Source organism: Salvelinus sp. IW2-2015, linkage group LG10 (genome assembly GCF_002910315.2).
Source record: "Salvelinus sp. IW2-2015 linkage group LG10, ASM291031v2, whole genome shotgun sequence".
In the NCBI taxonomy this organism is placed as follows: domain Eukaryota; kingdom Metazoa; phylum Chordata; class Actinopteri; order Salmoniformes; family Salmonidae; genus Salvelinus; species Salvelinus sp. IW2-2015.
Genome location: NC_036850.1, coordinates 14605781 through 14622234, shown reverse-complemented (window position 1 = coordinate 14622234; position 16454 = coordinate 14605781). Strand labels below are relative to the sequence as shown.

The 16454-nt window shown below is 42.9% G+C and overlaps 1 protein-coding gene across 1 annotated transcript in view; it reads left to right on the top strand.

The window, feature by feature from the left end:
- Window positions 1–16454, top strand: part of LOC111969339 (myotubularin-related protein 13-like) — an 89864-nt gene that overhangs the window by 27969 nt on the left and 45441 nt on the right. Inside the window, 1 exon segment of the mRNA XM_023995403.2 lies at window positions 6549–6634. Coding sequence (XP_023851171.1) covers window positions 6549–6634 — 86 coding nt within the window.

The window sequence follows — 16454 nt, the reverse complement described above, 5'->3', positions numbered from 1 at the left end:
ATCTACAGATACTAGGTGGGACTACCACATCATTCATCTTACAGATTCCTAGGTGGGAACTACCATCATTCATCTACAGATATCTAGGTGGGACTACCACATCATTCATCTACAGATACTAGGTGGGACTACCACATTCATTTCATCTACAGATATCTAGGTGGGACTACCACATCATCAGTTACAGATTAAGCTAGGTGGGACTACCACATCATTCATCTACAGATAGCTAGGTGGGACTACCACGATCATTCATTCTACAGATAGTCTAGGTGGGACTACCACATCATTCATCTACAGATACTAGGTGGGACTACCACATCATTCATCTACAGATACTAGGTGGGACTACCACATCATTCATCTACAGATAGCTTAGGTGGGACTACCACATCATTCATCTACAGATAGCTAGGTGGGACTACCACATCATTCTCTACAGATAGCTAGGTGGGACTACCACATCATTCATCTACAGATAGCTAGGTGGGACTACCACATCATTCATCTACAGATAGCTAGGTGGACTACCACATCATTCATTTTCAGATAGCTAGGTGGGGACTACCACATCATTCATCTACAGATAGCTAGGTGGGACTACCACATCATTCATTACAGATAGCTAGGTGGGACTACCAAATCATTCATCTACAGATAGCTAGGTGGGACTACCATCTATCATTGATCTACAGATAGCTAGGTGGACTACCACATCATTCATCTACAGATAGCTAGGTGGGACTACCACAAATATTCATCTACAGATAGCTAGGTGGGACTACCACATCATTCATCTACAGAGTAGTGGTGACGTACCAGCATCATTCATCTACAGATAGCTAGGTGGGACTACCACATCATTCATCTACAGATAGCTAGGTGGGACTACCACTCATTCATCTACAGATAGCTAGGTGGGATACCACATCATTCATCTACAGATAGCTAGGTGGGACTACCACATCATTCATCTACAGATAGCTAGGGGACTACCACTATTCATTCATCTTACAGATAGCTAGGGTGGGACTACCACTATCATTCATCTACAGATAGCTTGTGGGACTACCACATCATTCTATCTACAGATAGCTTAGTGGGTCCTAGGTGGGACTACCACATCATTCATCTACAGATAGCTAGGTGGGACTACCACATCATTCATCTACAGATAGCTAGGTGGGACTACCACATCATTTATCTACAGATAGCTAGGTGGGACTACCACAGATCACAGGCATAGAAAGTACACTTTTCCTCAACATAGCTATCAGTAGAGTCAGAGCTAGGGGGGAGGGGGTCAAGTGCAAGTGCTGGCTAGATTTTCTTTCAAGGGGGGGTCGAGGTGAGGAGGAGGATTATTTAAGATGCTGTTTGAGGTAGGGTTTCAGATGTTTTCGGAAGATGGTCAGGGAGGGACTCTGCTCTCCTAGCATCAGGGGAAAGCTGGTTCCACCATTTTTGTGCCAGGACAGAGCAGTTCTTGGACTGGGCTGAGCGGGAGCTGCCCTCCTGTAGGGGTGGGAGGGCCAAGAGACCTGATGTGGCAGAATGGAGTACTCTGGGTGGAGTGTAGGGTCTGAGCATAGCCTGAAGGTAGGGAGGGGCAGTTCCTCTTGCTGTTCCGTAGGTAAGTACAATGGTCTTGTAGTGGATTGCAGCTTTGACTGGAAGTCAATGGAGTGTGCGGAGGAGTGGGGGTGACATGAGAGAACTTGAAGGTTGAAAACCAGGCATGCTGCAGTGTTCTGGATAAGTTGCAGGGGTTTGATGGCGTAAGCGGGGAGTCCAGCCAACAGAGAGTTGCAGTAGTCCAGACGAGAGAGGACAAGTGCCTGGATTACAACCTGCGCGACTTCCTGTGTGAGGTGCGTTTGTACTATACGGATGTTGTAGATCATGAACCTGCAGGAGCGGGTCACTGCTTTGATGTTTGCGGAGAACGACAGGGTGTTGTGAAGGGTCACGCCAAGGTTCTTTGTCCTCTGGGAGGGCGACTGTGTGGAGTTGTCAACCGTGATGGAGAGGTCTTTGAGCGGGCAGGCCTTTCCCGGGAGGAAGAACAGTTCTGTCTTGAGGTGGTTGGCCGACATCCAAGTTCAGATATCTCCCACAAATGCAGAGATGCGTGTCGCCACCTGGGTGTCAGAAGGGGGGAAGGAGAAAAGTAGTTGGGTCATCCGCATAACAATGATAGGAGAGACCACGTGAGGATATGATGGAACTGAGTGACTTAGCGTATATAGAAAAGAGAGGGCCTAGAACCGAGCCCTATGGATACCAGTAGTGAGATTACGTTGTGCAGACACAGATCCTCTCCACGTCACCTGGAAGGAGCGGCCTGCCAGATAGGATGCAATCCAAGAGTGTGCACAGCCCTGAGAGGGTGGAGAGCCGGATCTGATGGTTCACGTGTCAAAGGCAGCGGATAGATCTAGGAGGATGAGGAGAGAGAGTTAGCTTTGGCAGTGCGGAGAGCCTCTGTGACACAGAGGAGAGCAGTCTAGGTTGAGTGTCCTGTCTTGAAGCTTGACTGGTTAGGGTCAAGAAGATCGTTCTGAGAGCGATAACGAGAAAGTTGGTCAGAATCGGCACGCTCAGGTGTTTTGGAAAGTAAAGAAAGAAGGGATACAGGTCTATAGTTTTTGACTATATACCTTTTTTGAGGAGGGAAGCATCTCGGGCCATTTTGAAGTCAAAGGGGACTCACCCAATGGTCAGGTATGAGGGAAGTGATGCATGGGAGAAGGTCTCCAGAGATGGTCTGGAAAAGGAAGGAGGCGTCGAGCGGGCAGGATGTTGGCCGGCCAGACCTCACTAGTTGCAGGATGTCATTTGGAGAGAACGGGGAGAAGGAGTTCAAGGCGTAGGGTAGTTCTGTGTGAGACCAGTGGACTCAATTGGCTGAGTGATTGAGTAGCGAATGTTGTCAACCTTTTTTTTCAAAGTGGTTGACAAAGTCATCCAGGGGGAGGTGTGGAGGGAGAAGGTGGGAGGAGAGTTTCCTAGGGTTAGAGACAGAAGCTTGAAATGTAACGCTAGAAAGTGTCTTTAGCAGCAGATACAGAGGAAGAGAAGGTAGAGAGGAGGGAGTGAAAGGATGATAGGTCCTCCAAGTTTACTTTTCCTCCATTTTCGCTCAGCAGCCCGCAGTCCTGTTCTGTAAGCTCGCAATGAGTCACTCAGCCACGGAGCAGGAGGGGAGGGCGGAGCCGGCCGGAAAGAAAGGGGACAGTGCGAGTCGTAGGATGCTGAAATGGAAGAGAGTAGGGTCGAAGAGGCAGAATCAGGAGACACAAGGAAGGATTTAAGAGAAGGGAAGTGTAAAGTGGTGTACTGTACTGAACATTATTGATATGTTGAACTATTCTGTACAAAATTTAAACGCAACATGTAAAATGAGCTGAAATTAAAGATCTCAAAAATTCTCCATACACAAAAAAAGCTTATTTCTCTCAAATTTTGTGCACAATTTTTATTTTTTATTTTATTTATTTATTTAAACTTTATTTAACCAGGAAGGGCTCATTGAGATATAAAATCTCTTTTTCAAGAGCATCCTGGCCAAGATAGGCAGCACCAAGTCATTACAGAAATTCCAGACAAACAACATGAAAAACTACAAGTAATCTAGTAAAAACCATAGAATTCACAAGAGTATAACAAAAATCAAAAACAGCAAATTAAAAACATTGACAGGTCAGGGAATCAGTCTCAAGATCATTCATCAGTGATTTAAAAATACCAATCGGGACAAGTTCTTCCAGTTTAAAAGTATTTTGTAAGGCCTTCCAAGACGATGGCGCAGAGTACATAAAAGCCCTTTTACCAAATTCAGTTCGGATATTTGGAACAGTTAGCAGGATAATGTCCAGCGAACGGAGTACCCACCACATTTCTGAACAATAAAAATGCCCAAATAAAAAGGTAGTAAACCCAAAATGGCTTTATAAATAAAAGTATACCAGTGACTGAGCCTACGAGTGACTAGCCAACCATGGTAAATTTACAGTGCCTTCGGAAAGTATTCAGACCCCTTGACTTTTTCCACGTTTTGTTAGGTTGCAGCCTTATTCTAAAATGTCTATCAATCTACACACAAGACCCCATAATGAAAAAGCAAAACTGTTTTTTAAAATGTATTTTAATTTTGGTACCCTTCCCCAGATCTGTGCCTGGACACAATCCTGTCTCGGAGCTCTACAGACAATTCCTTCAACCTCAGGGCTTGGTTTTTGCTCTGACATGCACTGTCAACTGTGGGACCTTATATAGACAGGTGTGTGCCTTTCCAAATCATGTCCAATCAATTGAATTTACAACAGATGGAATCCAATCAAGTTGTAGAAACATCTCAAGGATGATCAATGGAAACAGGATGCACCGGAGTTCAATTGATAGGTTTCTTCTCAACCGTGATGGAAGGAAAACTGTGTGCTAAATGAATGCGTGACTGAGAGCTTAAAATAACATGTAAATGATTTCATTGTGTCAGACAATACTTTGACAAATGGCACGTTGGAAAGGAAAGCATTTCTAGATGCTGTTCTTGGCATGCCGAAGAAATGTATTCTTTTAAGTTTCTTAATTAGGTTATTGTTCCATTTCTTAGCTTTCCAGATTGTTCTTTCAAATCCTCTTCAATCACCTCCTTAAATAGATTGCAGTCTGTTCTAACTCATTACAATTTGTTGACGAGTAATTACATCCAATTTGTTTAAAAATTCCCTAAAACAATTGTAAGTCAGCCATATGTGACAGTGACCCTGTGTTCTTTTTCACGATAAGTATGCTCTTAAAGTAGACCAGACAACACTTTGAATCTGTGCAGTCCATGCTGTGGCAGTGTCTGTTCAACCGTGCATTGAATACTGAACTGATAATAAAGGGATGACAGTGTTCAGCAGATCAGCCGTGTACTGCATCTCTCTGTGCCACCACAATCTATTGATCTGACCTCTTGTTTGCTTGTATTTCCATGAGCTGTCTGATTGGTGATCTACCTGACAGATGCTGGGGCTGTGCAGGAGGAGGAGGAGGAGGAGGGTGCTCTCTTCCTTTTTCCTTCTTTCGCTACTCATCCTCATCTCACTGAATCATGCTGTCAGAGTGGATCACTCCCAAATGGATGGCCTCCCCACTTCTGTAATTTGCTTTGTGTTAGCTGTCCGGGTTCATTTTCTCGCACTTAATCTTTGACCACATTCTCGGTGAAACATCTTGATTTAATCCAACCCTGTAATTTATTTATTGGCCGTGACTGATTCCAGATCTGCTGATGCATTTCGCCTTCATTCTTTTAACCTCTATTCATGTTTGTTTCTTGCGTCGATGGTAATGTCACATTTGAATTCAATTTCACTGTCAATTAACTCATTTACACACCCTGCACGTTGGTTCTGGATGCTCTCAAGTTTGTTTTGAATGGAGCATTTTTCAATGGCGACTTGGCTACATTAGGGATTTGGCTCATGCTCACTGATTTTGAAATATGCCATTTCATTTATTTCAGCGTCTGCTAGTGCAGATGCAAAAAAATATGGAAACAAACTTAGCCTATTTGTTTGTCTTCCCCTTAGAGTGGGTTGGCAATTGGCTTGTAGGATTGCTTCACCATTTACACGTAAAGTTATACTGTGGGATTTTTGCAATGAGGCCTTTTATCTACTCACCCAGAGTCCGATACCAACTCGTGGATACCATTTTATATGTCTCTATGTGCGTGCTAGCAGATACCCATAGACCTCCAGTCATTCAGCTAACGCTATTGAGCATTGGCTCGCAAAACTACCTCTAACTTCCTTCATACTGGACACAGAGACGTATAAAAATGTTATCCACGRGTTCATCTGACTCTGAGGAAGTAGATAAATGGCATTATTGCCAAAATCCAGAAGTTTCCCTTTAACATGGCAATCTTGGGTTATTTGTTAGCACTCAGGAGCAACACAATCCCTCACATAGTACCTCTGGAGAAGCATAGGATGAATGTTCTGCCGTTATGACCCTGTAGTGCTACTCATCTGTGCTTTCCTCTTGTAAGTTGTGGTCAAAGTGTTCCCACAGAATGAAGAGAAAGATGGAAAATGTAAGGAGAATCATCACAGTGGACCTGTAAGAATGCTCCAAACCGATTGTGCCAATTAGGAAGTCTGGAAATGTGATCATACATCAATGATTTGTGCGTCCTCGAATGCCCCCTTCATCTCTACTGTTTGGAAAAAMAGTTTTATTAGGGCAATTCACAACCAGTATGTCCTTTTAACAATGTGAAAAGCTGACTTTTTTTTTGTGTACAGTGTCCATTCCACAGAACATTACCTTGACCCATGCATCATTCACCATACACAATGCATCTGTCTGTTAACTAGAGGATCTTCCCTCTTCCTGTGGGTGGTATAGGCCCTAGAGCGCTGTTCTAGATGAATTCCATAATATTGTAGATAATGTCATTCAGGGTACTCCTTAGGTAGAGGACACATTGACATCAGATCAGTGCCATGCCGGGTTTTCCCTGCCATTGATTGCCATTGTTTGGTTTCCAGGTGCAGGAGAAGGATGTGGGAAGATCATCCAGCGCTTCCCCAAAAAGGACTGGGAGGGCACAGCGTTTCCCCAGGGGGTGGAGATGGTGAGTACATAACATTTTCCTGAGACTGACCGTGTTGAGAGAACACTGACTTATTCACGCACCCTGTGTGATAGCAGTGGTAGTGAGTTGCTTGCTTCCCCACATTAACCTCCCTACCTACCTCAGCCTGCATGTTTGATGGGTGCATGTTTAATACTGCAAGGCCAAGGTTGAAGATGGCTCTGGTTTCTCTTCGCAGAACTTGAGTTGACCTAATGGACACATGGGGCTCTGCCTGACAAAGCAAAAATGTAGAGAGGTTTGCATAATTTCCTGTTGTGACTGTGAGCACCGTTTTAGTGGTTATTTTGTCTGCAATGGAAAATGGGCTTGTTAAGCTACGGTGCTACAACCAATCATGCTGTTGGAGCGCTCTGTTCACTAAGGGAGCCGTTCCTGGTAGCTCTTCTTGAACATTTTGGAGTTAATGTGTCATTTGTACAGGTTGTGCAGTATTCCCCTGGTTAATCCTCTCAGTGCTGACCTGCCGGGACAAGTTTGACCGTATTTTTTAAATAATCCTCTCCACTGACTGAGATGCCCAAGTTGTTTTGCACTGTGAAATGTTCTGTTGCCATATCGTACTGACAAGAACCCCAGGAGTGGAGCAACAGTTGAGACATCTTCCCATGTTCCCAGGACGCATGTTCTTCTGGAGTGTGCCGAGCTAATATTGGCATTTCCTGTGTCAACAAATGCATAATGATTGTTTATTCAAGAGTTTGTTTCAACCCCTTCCGCCTCCACTAATTGGAACATTCCTACCCACCTCCCAGAATCCTCAGCTATGTCCAGCCTGTTATTGCACCCTCTGCTGGGTGTCCCCATCTTTCTTTTTGTTGCATCTCTCTTTCTCTAGCCTCCTCTCCTCCGAGGGTGACTTAGGGGGGGTCCTTGACTCGAGACATGGGGCCTGTTACCATTGTGCACAAATCATTGCACTCATTGTGACCAAATATTTGCTTGTCTGGAGAGATCTGGAAGTCAATATCCAGGGCAACAGTAGCAGTAAACTCACAGGCCCAGGCAACCTCCCACAGTTCAACAGCGTACTCCGGCCAGCACATGGCCTATGGGGCCTGCCCGCCTGCCTGCGTGTTTGTTTACTTGGACGTACTAAATTATTTAAATTAGGATGCTCTTGTCCCACGGTCAACAGCGAGGAGAGCGAGGCGCCTCCTGAATGCCACTGTCCTGCGAAGACCCTAATGTCCCCAAATTTTTGGACAGATTCCAGGCACTACTTGAGCCATTTAGTTAGAACAAGCAAAATCAGCACAATTTCTTAGATGCGATCGCTGCATCATTTTGAACATTTGTTTACGTTCACATATGCCCTTCTCCCCTCATGGAGGCTAAACTACTCTGCCTTTTTAATGCCAAGTGGATACACATGGACATTTTCTTCTTCCTCTGTTATGCAATATGTTCTACTTCTGTCAATTTCAGGTTTTTTTCTCTCTCCTCAACAGCCCACTTTGGATTTTATTTTACATTTAGCACTCCATGCTTTCACAGAAAAACATGTGGCCAGTTTGTGGGTTATGTTACTCAATGTCCACGTTTTTGGCATAGCCCTCAGTTTGGGACGAGTAACGCTGAGCGATTTAAAAAAAATCAAAAATCTGTTATTGTCGGTTCAATTATTTGAATTCCATTTATTCATTTTTTTTTCTGTGAGCAAGATGAGTAGTTTCTGTAGAGATAAATCTGAAGCCTGAACTGTGCGATGTAATAAGGAGTTGTAGTTTCCAACAGGCCAATATTCTACATAGTTCAGTGCAGAAATTGTGGTAATTAACTACAATGACCATAATCCATTGCTCGCCCGCTTAAACTTGACCGGTCTGTGCGGAGCAAAACACGGGAGACGGAGAGAACACCAAATTGAGAGGTATAGAAAGCAGTTGCTTGCGTGCTGTATTTAAAAAAATGTAACCTTTTATATAACTAGGCAAGTCAGTTAAGAACAAATTCTTATTTACAATGACGGCCTACCCCGGCCAAACCCTAACCCGGACGACGACGCTGGGCCAATTGTGCGCCGCCCTATGGGACTCCCAATCACGGCCGGTTGTGATACAGCCTGTAATCGAACCAGGGTCTGTAGTGATGCCTCTAGCACTGAGATGCAGTGCATTAGACCACTGTGCCACTTTGGAAGTAGCCAATAGGCAGAGGGTAGCATAATTTCTGCTTCTCTGTAATAATGGTATTTGATCAATACTGCATCTTATTTTGTAAAGTGGTTTCTTGCATCAAACAACACAACATTTTCAGTCACCTCCTTGTCAGTAGGACAAGTGAATAAACAGGTTAATGTCAAGCCCTGCATGTGTTTTCCAAAGTCTCATTGAATGTAAGTCTACATTGAACACCACACATTGGCTACTACTGTAGGCTGAATGATAAAACTGCTTTTTCCATGTTAAAATGTTATGGGATTCATTTTGTCCATTGTTTTTGATGGTAGGCCACTCTGATAGGCCTACATTATGATCAAATAGCCACAGTAGCCTACTTGGCCACTGTTAAAACTAACTTAAAGCGGGTACAGCCCCAGTGTTCATAGTGAACTCATGCTGGAAGTTGCACAGAAGTTGCTCAGCAGACCAGAAGTTTGCTCAGTGCCGAAATTGTTTTGAGGGAACATTGGTGTCTGCTATAAAAATAGACTTTGGCTATTGGCCTAGATCATTCGAGAGCGAGATAAAAAAAAAAAAAAATCTGACTGGATATTTTTTGCTATTTTGGTGAGACTAGCTGTACATTGTTCTCTTGCTTTGTGTAAATATAACATTTATTTAAATGAGCTATAGGAATATAGGCAATTTACTCGATGTCAACTATGTACTGTCCTGCTGTGCGCTGCCTGATCCAATTCTGATCAGGGTACTTGTTTGGTAGGGATTTTTTTATTTTTTTAACTTATCTATTCGGACAACTGAAATCTATATTCTGGTTGTCCCACAATTGTTTATCTTTCACCGGGCAAGTCTTAATGTCAAGCCCTGCTCACCTCAGTGCTGAGAGTCCACACTTTGATTRTCCCTGATGAACGAGGTTTCCTGCTAGCTGTTAGACTGGCTGGGGTATACTATTCGGTTTGAGCAACAAAAAATTGTGAAAATTCTTACTTCAGAAATGGAAACTTTGATTTACTTAGTCATGCAAACCTCATGTAACATTGACATTCCAGTCAAAATAAATAGACCTCACAGTAAATCTTGTTTTTCTCTTGACATTGAAGTAGACGTTACAATCCTGTCCATTTTTTTAATGCAATCCGGTGGATTCTTGGTAAGCCCAGGCACATTCCTCCTGGCTTAGGTGAAAGTACACTGGGGAGATTTGGTAGCGTTACTAAGATGCTCTCTAGTCTCAGTGCTAAGCTGAAGCTTGCTCCTGTACCAACTTCAGTCGTGTCTAGAGAAGGGCTTTGCATGTCAGAGTAGTCATGCATCACCACTGATAGCAGTCAGTCAGTCTCATCCAGGCCTTTCAAGAGGTCCAGTGAAATAGACCAGACCGGACCGTACCAGACCGGCAGGTGGAGGAGCCCGTGAGCAGCCAACCTGTTGCATAARCTATGTCAATGTTGTGGAAGCRAGGATGGATTGAGAGTGGAGCCTATTTGTTTTTTTACAGTGGGAATGGGAAGTATTTGTTAACCTCAGTGATTCCGGTAATGGTTAGATGTTCCTTTTCAAGGAAATACATAGAGACCTGTATGGATGCAGCACTATACTGCCCACATCTTTTTGTTCGCTTAAAGGTCATGAACAGTCAGTCTTGTGTTTCATGAAATTGGATGAAACCAGATCAAAGTATGATGACCAAAGTATGACAAATGACTGCTTCTACATTGATAAAAATGTGATCATAAAATGTATGGTCCCCTCCCCCATTTCAGACACTTGGATTCAGGAGATGGGATTATTAAGTGGATAGGTGATTCTAATTTTAATGCTCCAATGGTAACATGATATTCTCTTACCWAATTTAAGGAAGTGTGTGCCTTTCCAAATCATGTCTAATCAATTGAATTTACTACAGGTGGACTCCAAGTTGTAGAAACATCTCAAGGATGATCAATGGAAAACACATGCACCTGAGGTCAATTTCGAGTCTCGTAGCAATGTGTCTGAATACTTATGTAAATAAGGAATTTCAGTTTTWAWTTTTTTTATTAATATGCAAACATTTCTGAAAACCTGTTTTTGCTTTGTCATTGTGAGTAGATTTATGAGGAAGGTTCTTCAACAAAGTACTGAGGAAATGGTCTGAATACTTATGTAAATGTGATATTTCAGTTTTTGTTTTACAGTAAAATAAGACAAAATGCATTAAATGTAAGCAGTGATACCTGAAATCAATTATCTTGTTYTACAACYGGTGGGTCTGATCCTGAATGCTGATTGGTTAAAACCGCATTGCAGCCGGTGTCTATTCCACAAGTTACCACRGGCTAAATCTATTACGTTAAAATGCCTATTTACTCTGTTCCACCTGAATGCGCAATRCACTGTCTCATCAGTCCAGCCAAGCAATTTATAAACTTGATCTCCACTACAAAAAGCCTCTAGTAATTATCTAACATTTCTTTTAGACTCACATTTAGTTTTCAACAGCGGAGATATGTATAAACCTTTCTGTCTGTCTCTCTGACATTTGCAACATTGTTTCAATATTCAAATTTGATCTCCAGCTGTTCCATAGTAATGAAGAACTCGGGATGAGACAGGSAAGCAGRGTTTCTCATCCAGTCAAAATCATTAATCGGCTGGCATCATTTTTATGGATAAATACAAAGAAATGTCAATTGAAGTAAGGTAAAATGTGCAGCCAGTTTGCAGTGCTTCAGTTTGAAATGATTGTGTTAGCAGTGTTGTTGGCTCGCTCCTCTGAACAGACAATTAGGCACATTTTCTATGCAAGACAAAATCACGCCTCATTAGCTCTTTGTTATGGATGTATCCAAATAAATGTCACTAGAAAACAGTTTAAGCAAATGTAGCTACTTTGCTGTTATTCTGGCTTTTTGACGTGACTAAGTTAGCCGTAGTTGGCTAGCTAGCAAGCAAGCCAGTATTTCATTGGAACATTTTATAACGAACGACCTAGATCTCATCCATAAAGACTGAATGACTTGGTCGTTTCTCTGGCAACTGAACCGATAGAACAAACAACCAGCCGGCTTGGGTAGCAACCCTAGATTTGTGGCGGGACTATATCCTGTGGAAGGATGAAATAGTATGAATAAATTCATAAAAATATGTATTTTAATTGAAACGTCAATCGTTATTTGAATATGTTTGTAACCTGTTGTATAAAAGTGATATTGCCTACGAAGCCGTTGTTTCGAGGATATATTGGCATGGTTTGCCGGCACTCGACTTCGTCTCGGGGCTAACAACACCCGATATTCTCCAAACATTATATTTTCTGGCATTATTACTAATTTTTTGTTCACCAAGGTATGTTACTACTTTGAGAATGTGACATGCAGGCACAACAGGCACAACTGCTGGCATGAAAAACCTGTATTTTTAATTGGCAAGGAATGCTCGTGAAATATGCTATCATGTGCATATATTAGCAAAAAGTCTGAGTCTGTAAAACTAACATGTTTCAAGCAGACCACTATAGTCACTGTGCTCAAGAGCACTAAGGAGTACACCTGTTGTATTTGGCGCATGTGACAAATAACATTTGATTTAAATCTCAATTTTAGAAAAAGTATGTTCACTTATCTGATAAGGTACTAAAAATATCAGAACAATTTGTTTATCTGAGGGTAGCCTCAACACAAGTTCTTTTGCAGCTTTGAAATTGGCCACTAGTGGGAACTTARACATAATTGTCTAACTTAATAAAACATCTGATTGGCTTAGAATAACAAAAAAATATGGATATAACGAGATGAATTAGTTGAAACATTAAACAGCAGAAAATTAGTTTTTTTTATTTGAATCCAAATTTGGAAGTGGGCTTAATAGGTACYTGTTTCAAAGAGCTGTCAGTCAAGGTGAGCTCATGAATATAAGCTTCCCGCCCACTCAGCCTGTCTTTTCAAACTTCCTTGTAGTTAGCCATGAGAGAGAGTAATTTTTCTCAAATATAGAACATTTCTATCCCCCTAAAATATTATGGGTGATATTTTGGTCACTCAAGGCTATTTTACATGTGAATCAGAATTTACTGTTCGGGACCTTTTTTCCCCCTTCCTTTTACATTTTTTATATAAAAAAAGTGATTTTAATGAATGACAGAGATCTACATGAATGCCCTGAAGAGCTGCAGCGGAAGTCTGAAGGTCTCTGGGCAGTGTCAATGGTTTTAGGTGAACATTCCAGCGACCTTGTTTATGCTTGGGTATTTATGGGATTTTACGAAGGAGACACAAGCCCTTAGTGAAGAACAAATATACTTATTTTGAGGATGTTGTGCTGTGGGGCATTGTGGTCTCTTCCTGTGTGAGTTATTGGGTCCGCTCTGCTGGTGGCCATCATGGCTGTGCTGCTCTGTGAGTTATAGCACTAATGTATCATACTGCAGAGCCATCTTCACGCTCCGTCTCCTAGGGATCAATGAGCTATGACAGCATCATCCTTCAAACTTCCATCCCCAGTGGGGTGGTAGTTAAATATAGAAGCAGTGCCACTAGTTCAGCCAAACATCACTCATGTCTACAGATGTCCTTGGACACTCATGTGTGCTTGGGTTCCAATATATGGTCCGTGTGTGTTTATCGTATTGCACCCCCCCCTGAACACTTCCATATTGATTTGTGATGATGTGGCATTTAGGAGGCATTGTGCGTGTGGTGGACCCCCAAGAGCAGCTTCAGTCTTTGTCTGATGAGACTGGAGAGAAGATATTCTGGCCCATATGTGACACATTAGATTGCATTACAGTAAGCAACCAACAGCTGAGTAATCATGAACATGTATAACAGTTACATTTGGACTAAATCACATAATTCTTTCTAAATTGTGTGCTTCCTCTAAAATATGTGCAAGACAATTAGAGGATTAGATGAAACCAATAGCATTCATATGTTGATATATTTATTTTTGCAAATGGAAAAAGTACAGAGAAGTGAGGCAGCATGTAATGGGGCCAGTCCTGGTGTCCCCACTGTGATGTGACACACTTTGGTCAAAGGCCAAATGAATGGGATTCTAGCTTTGAACTTTTTAATGAAGATACACCATAGTGTTTTATCATACCCCACCAAGCAATTTAGCTCCAGTTTTAGCTGGTATGTAAATTGTTATTATTTGCAGATTTCCTCCACGCCATAAAAAAGAAAATGAGTCGTTTACTAACAGTTGGAATACATCTGTAGAATGGAAAAAAAGCGGATGGGGCTGAGCACGAAAAGCATTTTGTGGTCAGAACAGGCCCCCAGCAAACTAAATAACCACAGATGAAGAATGCACCAAGAAAAAGCGTTTACAACTCAAGCTCTGAAAATGTGTTTCTAATCTTTTCAGGCAAGTGACGATTAGGCCTATATATATCACCCAGCTCCATTCCTCTCGTCTGCCAGGCTGGCCTGCTCTGCATAGGCCTAGAGCCTGTGGTGTTAGACAACTTCACTCAGGAAGTCCCTATGTGTGTCAAAATGGATGCTATTGTCCCAAACACAGAGATTTGTTCACTGCGCCCACTTTTCACTTGTTGCAATATGCCTCTCAACACACATGCTTACCTCTACTGTTGTATTGACTACTGAAGTGGGAAAAAATAGATACAGATGCATATTGCAATATTATTTTTGGATGTTATTTTATCGATATTTGACTTGTTTTTTGCTACTGTAGGTAGCGTTAGCTAGCGCTAGTCAATCACATTTATTTATAAAGCCCTTTTTACATCAGTCGATGTCACAAAGTGCTATACAGAAACCCAGCCTAAAACCCCAAACGGCAAGCAATGCAGATGTAGAAGCACGGTGGCTAGGGAAAACTCCCTAGAAAAGGCAGAAACCTAAGAAGAAACCTAGAGAGGAACCTGGCTCTGAGGGGTGGCCAGTCTTCTTTTGGCTGTGCCGGGTGAAGGTTATAACAGTACATGGCCACGATGTTGAAACGTTCATAGATGACCAGCAGGGTCAAATAATAATAATCACAGTGATTGTAGAAATTGCAACAGGTCAGCACCTCAGGAGTAAATGTCAGTTGGCTATTCAGAGTTAGAGACAGAAGGTGCGGTAGAGAGAGTCAAAAACACCAGGTCTGGGACAAGGTAGCATGTCCGGTAAACAGGTCAGGGTTCCTTAGCCGCAGGCTGAACAGTTGAAACTGGAGCAGCAGCACAACCAGGTGGACTGGGGACAGCAAGAGTCATCAGGCCAGGTAGTCCTGAGACCTGGTCCTAGGACTCAGGTCCTCCGAGAGGAGAGAGCGAGAGAGAATTAGAGGGAGCAAACAAATTTACACAGGACACCGGATAAGACAGGAGAAATACTCCAGATATAAGACTGACTCTAGCCCCCCGACACAAACTATTGAAGCATAATTACTGGAGGCTGAGACAGGAGGGGCGGAAGACACTATGGCACCGTACGACTATACCCCCGGACAGGGCCAACTAGGCAAGATATAACCCCACCCACTTTGCCAAAGCACAGCCCCCACACCACTAGAGGGATATCTTCAACCACCAACTTACTACCCTGAGACAAGGCCAAGTATAGCCCATGAAGATCTCCCCCCATGGCACGTACCCGAGTGGGGCGCCATCCCGGACAGGAAGATCACGTCAGAGACTCAACCCACTCAAGTGACGGACGGCATGGAAGAGCACCAGTAAGCCGGTGACTCAGCCCCCATAATAGGGTTAGAGGCAGAGAATCCCAGTGGAGAGAGGGGAACCGGCCATGCAGAGACAGCAAGGATGGTTTGTCGCTCCAGTGCCTTTCCGTTCACCTTCACACCCCTGGGCCAGACTAGGACCTACTGAAGAGATGAGTSTTCAGTAACGACTTAAAGGTTGAGACCGAGTCTGCTTCTCTCACATGGATAGGCAGATCATTCCATAGAAATTGAGCTCTATAGGAGAAAGCCCTGCCTTCAGCTGTTTGCTTAGAAATTCTAGGGACAATAAGGAGGCCTGCTTCTAGTGACCGTAGCGTACGTCTAGGTATGTACGGCAGGACCAAATCGGAAAGATGGATAGGAGCAAGCCAATGTAACGCTTTGTAGGTTAGCAGTAAAACCTTAATCAACCCTAGCCTTAACAGGAAGCCAGTGTAGAGAAACTAGCGCTGGAGTAATATGATTTTTTTTTTTGGTTCTAGTCAAGATTCTAGCAGCTGTGTTGAGCACTAACTGAAGTTTATTTAGTGCTTTATCCGGGTAGCCAGAAAGTAGAGCATTGCAGTAGTCTAATCTAGAAGTGACACAAGCATGGATGCATTTTTCTGCATAATTTTTGGACAGGAAGTTTCAGTTTTTTGCAATGTTACGTAGATGGAAAAAAGCTGTCCTTGAACAGCGCCAAAACTCTGGTATTTTCCATCCTATAGCTTGTTCTACATATTTTTGAATGGTGAGCCAACATGTTTTCACCCCTTATTTCCCTGACTGATCAAAAGTTGTTTTCTCATGCTCTCTCGTCTCTCTGCAGCAAACACACTGAGTGTACAAAATATTGGGAACACATAATATTGAGTTGCACCCCCATTTTCCCTCAGAACAGCTTTAATTTGTCAGGGCATGGACTCTACAAGGTGTCAAAAGTGTTCCACAGGCATTCTGGCCCATGTTGACTCCAATGCTTCCCACAGTTGTCAAGTTGGCTGGATGTCCTT